Here is an 11,154-nt window from a genome sequence, read left to right on the forward strand (position 1 = left end):
GAGAGAGAGAGAGAGAGAGAGAGAGAGAGAGAGAGAGAGAGAGAGAGAGAGAGCGTGAACTCGCGCGCCGCCACGTAATTTCGTTAATGAGAATCGTTAGGCAGCCAGCCTCTGAGGTTTTCGACCGGAGGCGCCGTCTAATTTCCCTGACGATCGCCCCTGCACCTCTACTCGATGCACTTCCCTCGATTCGAGACGCGTAACGCTAGCCGACCACACTTTATCGAGAGTGCAACGAGAGGGACAAGGATGGTTCACTTTCTACTTGCTAAAGATTTTTACAGTGGTATGATAGAGCAGAGGTTCGAGCAAGTGGTCTATGTAGTAGTCGCTTAAAGAGTGGCTGCACAGTGAATGGACCTATTTCGAGATTTTTGCTTTCGAGGTGATAGAGATGTTGAGAAATGAAGTGAGTTTTGAAAGGTGAACCTTCAAGGGTAAAGTTAGAAGTTGTAGGAGTATGTAGTCTGGGAATAGAATCGTTTGAAGTGTGGCTAGAGCTACTTAGAGCTCTCTATGGTGGAATTTTTAAGCTAGAGGTGTTGGAGATTGTGAGAAATGGAGCAAATTTTGAATGGTGGATATTCAGTGGTGAAATTGGGAATTGCAGGAATATTCTACAGAATTTTCTTCCCCTTTTTGGAACGAAGAATCTTGCAGCGGAGAAGTGGAGTTCGTAAAGTAGAGGGTTTGAGGAATTTCGAATTTCGAAGTAGAGAATTTTCGAAGTAGAAAATGTGCCTGAAATGGCATCTGGAGAATTTTTAAGAGAATCTAAAAAATTTTCACGAGTCCTGGTATTCGAATTCTTACAACCAGCCTTGAGATTTACAGAAGAAGAAGTTTAAAAAATTGCTCAGACGTAAATCTTATATCTGAGAATTCAATTTGTAAAATTGCTCCCCCAAGCAATCTTTCAATTACGAATCTTAAATCCTATTATTAAAATCCCCCGTAAATATCCTCCAGGAAATGTTTCAATTACAAATCTCGAGTTTCTGAATTTTTTCACAAGAACTGTCGTATTAAAAATCTGGAATTTTTTAAAACTTGAAAAAAAAAACATCCTTCATTTCCTGAACCTCTACGAACCATCTTCAAAGCCACAGGAATTCGTTATGCACAGTTTGAACATCGCCAGGCGGCGGTTCGGAAATTTTCAAAGCCCGCCAACCCCGTCACTTGGCGTCGCGACGCGCAGGTAGAAAAAAGTCCGAACGGTAACGAGATTGACGAACGCCGGGCCGCGACATCAAACGGGGATTTACGTGGCCGGAAAACGGGGGCAGGGATTAAAAGATTAGCAAAATTACCGTACCACCCGCTATACTTTCCACTTCAACCCTGACGATACATAATCTTCCCTTCACTGCGCCAAATCTGTTAATCACTTTATCGAATCTTTGATTAACCGTAAAACTATCCTCTACCAAGCTCTATCAACACTCTTATCCGTCCTTTTTCTCATTCAACAATCGCAAATATGCTTTTAACTGGCGCTTTTTAATTAACCCTTTGAGTACTGAACAATCTGGAGAGAAAATTTTAGTTACGAATGCGATATTCCTTTGTATATTTTCTATTATACTGGATATAAATATCGTGGATTTACTGGAAAAACACGCCAAGTCAATATTTATTTTATTTTATTCGTTTAATGAGAATTGCACAAGGTAAACCTTTCGATGCACAAAAGTAAGAGAAGTCTGGAGAAGAAACAGATAGTCTAAATACAGGAAAATCTGTGTAAATAAATAAAAATATACGAAAACTCTTGAAAATATGTGATACGATTTTTCAGAAATTGAAGCCCTTTAATCTATTTTTGTACCGACATTTATGCATAAATAATTTTCAAATAATTCTGAGTGAATAATTTTGCAGTGAAATGATAAAGATTGAGTATAATGTACCTAATTTCACGCCTAAATATATCCACTGATTAACTTTCGCATAAATAAGACTTTTTCCAATAAATTATCTATATAATACGTAAAATGCAGTTGCACGTTTTACCCTTTATTACATAAAATTGAAAGGAACAGGTGAAATAATTTTATTCCAATTAACTACATTCATGGATCATATTGACACCGTTTTATCGAATCTATATACATGTCCGTAATAATCGAAGTGTTACGTACGCAGACTAGCCGACACGGCGGCGCCGAGACATCCGCCGAGAGCTCACCCCCTTGAGATAAAATAAACGAACGCGTTTCGTTCTCATCGGAAAATTAGGGCCCCCACCACCAAAAAATATAGATTTTTGGGTATATAAGGGCATGATTTCCGATGCTCCGGGGCAGTCACTCTGGACAGAGTCACTTTGAACTTTAAAGTAGACCAGTATTCGTATAGTCGCCGTTTGACACAAGCAAGAAAGGGCTGAATTCCCTTTCAAGCAACTGAGTATAATACTTATCTCGTAAGTGTCAACTAGACATACTTGTCTATGACGTCCGTGTAAAGTCGAGAAGGAAGATTCTTGCTCAGCCAAGAATCAACCAAGATACTTTATCTTCAGACCATAGTAAACTTTTGTAAACTCATTGATTATTATTAGAATATAGTTACTGTAGAATTGCTTCAGCCTATATTCAATTAACCATCTCCTTTTTAACATTAGTAACGAATCAGCTAAACTCACAAGGATATATCTTTACCGCTCGAGGTATATCCGACATTACGATACGCACTGTCCTCACAACCACACAACCTTTCCATCCTTCGGAGAACGGCGTAGGAACCACATGCGTCGAAGGTTCCAATCCTATCGGACTTGTTGGAGCACGACGTATCACTCACATACGGTGAACGTTCCGACCGGTCCACCAACCCAAACCAATATTACGCTCCGTGTGAGGGCACACAAGCGTAACTCGTAACAGAAGAATAAATTCCTTTATAAATAAGAATTTTCCCAATAAATTGTATGTAAATACGTAAAACGAGGCCGTACTTTTCACTCTTCGACAGCATTGGTAAAAAACATTTTTACACAAACATCCACGGTATTGAAAGGGTTAATTCATTTGTAGATATTTGCAGATACGAATAATTTTCCCGTAATTCCGAGAATTTCATTTTATTATATCCCTCGAATGGATAAGAAATGTACTCGAGGATCGTGTCAACGTCCCACTCGGCCGCCATTAGTCTAGAAATCTCGTTTCAAGCCGCGTCTTCGCGGATTGCACCTCGGAGCCTCATTCATGTCCGTCGACGCCACTCGTCCTGCCGGCGTCGAGGACGTCCGGCCGATTAAACCGCTCTGAAAAGAGTCCTTTTGTGACCGAGAACCGGGATAATTGACGGGAACGTTCGATTTCCACGACCACCATCCAACATGACGAGTTTCTTTTCCCATGGATCGTTCAATTCGCTCCGAACTGAGACCACTGTGCAAGCCCCGATGATAGTTGTACAGCACAATATATTACCAAGCTGATATTTTATTCCTCTTTACGTGCAATAAAATATGCAAGAATTTGTTGGAGAATTTTGTGATTTTAGCGATAATTAGAAAAAGTTGTGGAAAATTATTGAAAAAATTGTTGAATGTGTATTGTCAAGTAAGAAATGTTTTATTTTACATGTGAGACTGTATCAGGTCTGTGCAAAAGTTGTAAAGGGCACTGTATATTCCTTTTCTTAGTGAAATTTTCACAGTTGATATTTATGATAATACTACACTTAATTCAATATACCGAATATAGTTATTAAGAAGTATATGGTATTAATGTTGTATTATTAGTATTCTTATGAGGATTAATTATAAACATAATAAAATATCACTTCTATTTATTGGATCAGTATTTTTTTAATAAAAATGAATATTTTCGTCAGTATAAATAATTAATCATCAACATTAAATTGCATTTTGTCTATGTTCTGTAATTTGTTTCTTAGTCAATTCAATTTAAATTTTTGGTTAGTTTAGGATATTTCATTATACACACTGACAATGTCTGTGGCGATGGTTGTGGCGATGAACTTTCGAGCTTTGTCGATGTTTGCACGATGTTGTGCATCGACGACTCCTCTCCGACGTCGCGTCTCGGACATCCGTGAGAGGGATTTTTGTTGGGACACGCTGATTGGTTAATGGTTAACGATTGCATTTGCCAATCAGCGTGTCTAATATCGTCTTTACCGTCCTTCCAGTGCGCCCTTAGCGCGCTGTCACCTTGGAAGGGCGGGAGACGGCCGCGAGGGGTGGGCGGAAGGTCCCAAAAATCTGGAATTTCCTCCGGGTGACTAATCGGCAAGCGGGGCCGTTCGGAAATTCGTGGTTTATGGTATGTTCGTAGGCTATTGAGCGCGAGGGACACAAATTACTAAAATTCTAGCAGAGCAATTCTAGTGACCCTCGCAGGATGTAATTAGACTCGTGCAAGCAACAAACGAAAATCCTCAACTCAAAAATAACCGTTCCCGGTCGATCGTGCCATAAACCGTTTCTACAGGAAACCTAACAAATACCGACCTAATAAATAGCAGCTGTAACAAATAAATACACATTTTCTAAAGGAATACGATGAAAACTTCTGCATAGACCTAATAATTTTATAAAAAGATACCTTTTACCGAGTTTCAAGTTTTCATTCGTCTAGATCAGGGGTCGGCAAACTGCGGGCCGCGGGCCAAATGCGGTGTTATGTACTGTTAAATGAAATATTATCCAAAAAGAAAGAATTCCACATTCCTCATTAATAAATGCGTATTACAAATAAAGGATTGGTCCAAAAATTTTAATTTGTAGTTAACTACCTACATACATATGTACATACGTAATAATCTCAATTTTCTCTCTTGGCCCACAAAACCAAAAAAATATTTAGTATCTGGACCCCTGGATCTAGGATCACTGATTTTCAACCAGTGTGCGAAATTTTTTAATACAAGTTAAAACAGTTCTTTGCCAGATCGGCGGAGAAACGTAATATATTTCTTCGTATAATTTTAGTAATTAGTTTATGTGTACCGTGTGATAAAGAAGGTTAAAAATCGCTGATCTAGAGCGTGCAGAAAAATTCTAGAAATGATTTCGTTATATATCGCAGACGCAGCGTAAGAAGCATGACGAACTTAAAATACTCAGAGATTTTACTGCTCTGACTTTCGAAAGCAAGTTTAAAAGAAAAAAGGGTAAAAGAAACCCAACGAAACCCTAAATCAAAGAAGCTTCCTGTCCTGCTACCCCTCTACAAAATACTCAATTTTTCCCAAGGGAAGATGTCTGGCTCGCGACATTCAAGCTTAAAGGCAGCTGATCAAACGAAGTCGCAGCGGCTGACTACGAAAAGCAGCGACCTTTACCTGTTGTCAGTATTAACGTTCTCGAGTGGAGTAATTTCGCGTGCATATACACTGTCGACTAAAAGTTTAATATTCACTTGCCAATTTACTACCAATTTTATTTTATTTTTAACTTTGAATTAATATTACAGGGCGCGATGGTAATTTTCTTCGTTTCGATAATTATAGTAACGAAAAGACTTGGTAATTTTTTGATTAAAATCGTGTGTGACTCGTAAAACTCAGGAGAGTTTGAAAACTCGTATATAAGATGTAGAAATTAATTCGGTACCTTTTTTCATAAACTTCAATGCTTATTTACGCATAATTTTAAGTACCCGTTTATCAGGTAGTACAGCAGTTTTGAGTCGATAAAGTCGTCGGGACTTTATGTGCTTTTGTTTTTATATAGAAAGTGTGGTTAAATAACAATAATTTCATAATAACTATAAACACACGTAAAAAGGAATAATGATAATCTGATCAAAGGTCTCTTATTATATCTCGCAAATATTCTCGCGCACTCACTGATATCAATAATAACGCGGTTCTACTGTTTTACTCCCTGTTTCTCTCTATGATCCGCTCGTTTTCCAAATCTCGAGACGATTCGACAAACACGCTACATTCACGCCATCACTCACAACATATTATTAAACCAATTCCACAGAAAGAAGTTGGAATTGTTACGAAAATAATTAAATTAACAATATTATTTAAACCTTAAACCATAGATACAGTTTTGAATTTCGCGATACAGTGTACTGCTATTAATTTGTATTTCTGCTCTTGGTATTTCAACACATCACTGTTACTTATAATTTAATTGAACAAAAAGATGCAAATATGCAAATTTATTTAAAAAATTCAAAGAGTTAAATGTAATCAACTCCCACACTTTTCCAGTGAAACTTTTGAAAATGAAGAGTTCTGTTTTGAAAAGAAGAAATTAAAATTATCAAAAATATTAAACTTTTTTAAAATCATTAAATGAATTAAAATTGATAAAAAGTTAAACCTATTCCAATTCTGTACTTAATGCTTAATTTATTTATCTCTACTTCATTTGTTAATTATGAATTTATCCATCTCTATTTCTTCCGTCAATTTTCTTTATTTTAATATAAATGAAACTCGAAGAAAGTTACGGTGCACGTTACCGCCGTAGGGGTGGCTAGTAGTGTTGAAACGGTAGTTAAGTTAATTTCCTACTCGTACACCTTTGACAGTGAACGTGTTAAAATTGCTAATTTGATTTTCTCCAAAAAAAATTCTTCTTTAATTTCCAATGCACCAGCGGTGCGAAACTTTTAGCCCACAGTGTACATGTAGGTACGTAGAAACGTGGCAGAAGAAGAGTCGCGGTGGTGAAGTGATTAAAATCGTGAAAATGGTTACGAGGAAGGTACTCACTGTGAAATCTGCCCCCTCTCGTCGACAGGACCTGGTGCAGCCGTTGAAGAGTTTCTTTGGTGGCTTTCTCATGTTTGTCACGTGCCCTCGCCTGCAGTCTCACCTCCATGTCCGCGGAACAGCACACCTCGCCGCCGCTACTCGCGCTGCCGCATATTTTCAGCTCCTTTGCTGGAAAAACGCACGGAAAACGAGATTAAAGCCAGATGGATACGCACACGACCGTCGTCTACCTTCTTTTACGTTTCGAGCCGCGGTGAAAAGGAGAACATTCGAATATGTCTTTTTCAGCTTGTTTCAAGCCAAGCTGATTTATTCTTTGACGATAATTATTATCATAATGAAACCTTGTCACTTTGAACTTCTTTTGGGTTGAAGCATTTTTTTTTTGAGGGGGGGAAATTTTTTAATTGTTACAAGGTAGTTGATTGAATCTTTGCGCTGGTGACTGTGAAAGTGACCTAACTCACATATTTTATGTTTCGATTTTATCGTTGATTTATTTTTCGATGATTATTACTATAATGCAACCTTGTCACTTTGACTATTCTTCGGTTGAAGACTTTCTTTTGGAATTTTTGTAAATTGTTACAGGGTGGTCAATTAAATATTTGTGCTGGTAATTATGAAATTGGCCTAAGTCAGATATTTCACGTTTCGAGATATTTCAGGGCAAGTGAGAATAATTCGAATATCTTTTTCAGCCTGTTTCAAGGTAAGTCGATTTATTTTTCGATGATAATTGTTATCATAATGAAACATTTTCACTTTGAACTCCTTCGTTTTCTATTATTAGGGTCGAAGCGGAAAACCAAACGTGCTATTATTCCTAAGAAACGATTAGATGTGCTTGTTTACGTGGCAAACTGACACGTGGCTGTTCTCCGTAAAACAAATGAACGTCGTTAATAATCAATTTTTTTCTTCACACGTTATTTTACCTTTCATTATTTTTACATTACCACCGACATATATTTCCTCCTATCTCCTTTAGCTTCTTTATCTAACCCTGGAAGCTTCCGGTAGCCAAGGGGAAAGCAGTTTCCGCCCCGAAGGGCTGCTGGTAGCCTCGATGATCACGAAAAATTGATTCCCGTACGGCCGACCGAGCGAACAAAAGCTTTTCCTCGTCGGCGAAATTCGATTTTCCGTTGTTCAGGAGACATTGTCGAGGACCAATGGCACAGAAAGCACTGTTCTCGCGTGAATTTCCACGAATTTCTTCGAGTTACTTGCCCCTTACAACCTGGACCTAACTCAACTGCAATTTTTCCCGACGGTCCTGAAGAAAATTTACGCTCATCTTCGGTTATTTTTCTTTTAGACACTGGAACCTTTTATTTCCAACATTTCTACGGGTTAGATTCGTTTTCACCGTTAAGTTAGGCTAGGTTCAGGATTAACCCTAGGAAATCCAAATTTGTTGGAAGGGTTAATTTAATTTCAATTAAGAAAAAAAAAAGAAGAGAGACGTGATATTTAAATCTACAATAATATTAAGTTTTATTCATTTTCTGACAGAAAAACACATTATTGACGGCGTATACAAGCTATTTTATGAAGAAAATTAAAACTTCTCACAAGTTTATGAACATTTTTTTACCTTCTCCAAAGTAACGGAACGAAGCATGAAGAAGTTATGTACGAATGCAATTGAATCTTTCAAATATCAAAGAAATTTTTCGTCAAATATTTCTTCTATATTTTTCACTTTTCTAATTAAATTTTTCTGCATTTTTAACAGCGGCAAATTATCGTCGAGTCTTCGTTTAAACAAATCTACCACTTTTCTATTCCAAAATAAAGACACCAGGTAATTTTGATCCAATCGAAACCGTCCAAACTACAGATTGACGTAAATGGTATGATAAATATGATGACTGATCGCTGGTGGTAGCAACTGTGCCAAATGAGGACAAATCGAATTAGTTTAATCATTCCAATTGACAGGTATTAGGAGCTCGCAAGCTACAGCCATTGTAATAAATATATTTATCTGATCGAATGCAACCTGTTTCGATTATCGATCATTTTACCCAGTCTGAATCTAGAAACAGAGAGATTGCAATCTTAATCAAATTACAATGAATGTGATCTTCTCGAAAAAAAGAGGGGAAAAAGAGAAATAAGTAAAAATCGATTTCAATTTGAATAAATTTAGTTTCTTGTATCTGATAGAGTGGAGGTTTGAAGTTAGAAGAAGATCGATCAGAAATGGAAAAACAGTCTCAGGGTAAGACGCTTCGATCGAGCCTGAGTGTGTTTGAAGAAGAAATAGTGACGAGCAACGGGGCAAGGCTTTCGTCTCTGGCAAATGCAATTTAGTTTTGAGAATCGCTGTCACGATGGCAGTGTACACAAGAGGTGAACAGAGGATCAAGGCTGGCGTTGTTTCATTTTGGGACGTGGATTTCGCGATTTCTTCTTCTCGTGACGAGAATAAAATTTCGAGAAGAACGATCGAATACAAAATTTCTGTGCCACTTTTCTCCTAGCTAAATTCTACTCTTTCGTATAATCCTGGGGTATGTTAGATCAAAATTTTTCTTCGTTCGAGACATAAGTGTAATATGTTTTATTTATTGTCTCATTTCAGCTGGCAGATTTTGAAATTCTCTTATCTTTCTCGCAAATTGAAACTAGTATTAAAATTAAAATAAATTTGTGTTGCTAATGTAACCGTTTTAATTGCACCTTGACCAGAATCTGTGCCATGAGTCAGACTCGTTGTCACAAGGGTTGAGGTGTTTACAAATAGATGAAGTTTGCGAATTTTTTTTATAGGTAACTGCTAAATGAAAAGTTTCAATTTTTTCACAGAATATAAATGCAACTTTCAGTTTTTAAAAAGTACAAATATTGCAATAAAGGAAATGAAAATATATATTATATTTTCCTAATAATATAGTTTCTTTTATCCATTTTGTGTGGGTACTTAAATTCGAAGAAAGAAGTTGGAATTGTTACGAAAATAATTAAATTAACAATATTATTTAAACCTTAAACCATAGATACAGTTTTGAATTTCGCGATACAGTGTACTGCTATTAATTTGTATTTCTGCTCTTGGTATTTCAACACATCACTGTTACTTATAATTTAATTGAACAAAAAGATGCAAATATGCAAATATACCTAAAAAATTCAAAGAGTTAAATGTAATCAACTCCCACACTTTTCCAGTGAAACTTTTGAAAATGAAGAGTTCTGTTTTGAAAAGAAGAAATTAAAATTATCAAAAATATTAAACTTTTTTAAAATCATTAAATGAATTAAAATTGATAAAAAGTTAAACCTATTCCAATTCTGTACTTAATGCTTAATTTATTTATCTCTACTTCATTTGTTAATTATGAATTTATCCATCTCTATTTCTTCCGTCAATTTTCTTTATTTTAATATAAATGAAACTCGAAGAAAGTTACGGTGCACGTTACCGCCGTAGGGGTGGCTAGTAGTGTTGAAACGGTAGTTAAGTTAATTTCCTACTCGTACACCTTTGACAGTGAACGTGTTAAAATTGCTAATTTGATTTTCTCCAAAAAAAATTCTTCTTTAATTTCCAATGCACCAGCGGTGCGAAACTTTTAGCCCACAGTGTACATGTAGGTACGTAGAAACGTGGCAGAAGAAGAGTCGCGGTGGTGAAGTGATTAAAATCGTGAAAATGGTTACGAGGAAGGTACTCACTGTGAAATCTGCCCCCTCTCGTCGACAGGACCTGGTGCAGCCGTTGAAGAGTTTCTTTGGTGGCTTTCTCATGTTTGTCACGTGCCCTCGCCTGCAGTCTCACCTCCATGTCCGCGGAACAGCACACCTCGCCGCCGCTACTCGCGCTGCCGCATATTTTCAGCTCCTTTGCTGGAAAAACGCACGGAAAACGAGATTAAAGCCAGATGGATACGCACACGACCGTCGTCTACCTTCTTTTACGTTTCGAGCCGCGGTGAAAAGGAGAGCATTCGAATATGTCTTTTTCAGCTTGTTTCAAGCCAAGCTGATTTATACTTTGACGATAATTATTATCATAATGAAACCTTGTCACTTTGAACTTCTTTTGGGTTGAAGCATTTTTTTTTGAGGGGGAAATTTTTTAATTGTTACAAGGTAGTTGATTGAATCTTTGCGCTGGTGACTGTGAAAGTGACCTAACTCACATATTTTATGTTTCGATTTTATCGTTGACTTATTTTTCGATGATTATTATTATAATGCAACCTTGTCACTTTGTCTATTCTTCGGTTGAAGACTTTCTTTTGGAATTTTTGTAAATTGTTACAGGGTGGTCAATTAAATATTTGTGCTGGTAATTATGAAATTGGCCTAAGTCAGATATTTCACGTTTCGAGATATTTCAGGGCAAGTGAGAATAATTCGAATATCTTTTTCAGCCTGTTTCAAGGTAAGTCGATTTATTTTTCGATGATAATTGTTATCATA

General features: G+C 36.9%; 1 protein-coding gene across 1 annotated transcript in view; it reads right to left on the reverse strand.

The window, feature by feature from the left end:
• LOC108575752 (glypican-6) overlaps positions 1–6,877 on the reverse strand; it is a 26,701-nt gene extending 19,824 nt beyond the window's left edge. Inside the window, exon 1 of the mRNA XM_017938645.1 lies at positions 6,715–6,877. Coding sequence (XP_017794134.1) covers positions 6,715–6,823 — 109 coding nt within the window. The 5' untranslated portion in view covers positions 6,824–6,877. The remainder of the gene's footprint in view (positions 1–6,714) is intronic.
• Positions 6,878–11,154: the final 4,277 nt, after the last annotated feature.

This window comes from Habropoda laboriosa, unplaced genomic scaffold, assembly GCF_001263275.1.
Source record: "Habropoda laboriosa isolate 0110345459 unplaced genomic scaffold, ASM126327v1 scaffold323, whole genome shotgun sequence".
Lineage (NCBI taxonomy): Eukaryota > Metazoa > Arthropoda > Insecta > Hymenoptera > Apidae > Habropoda > Habropoda laboriosa.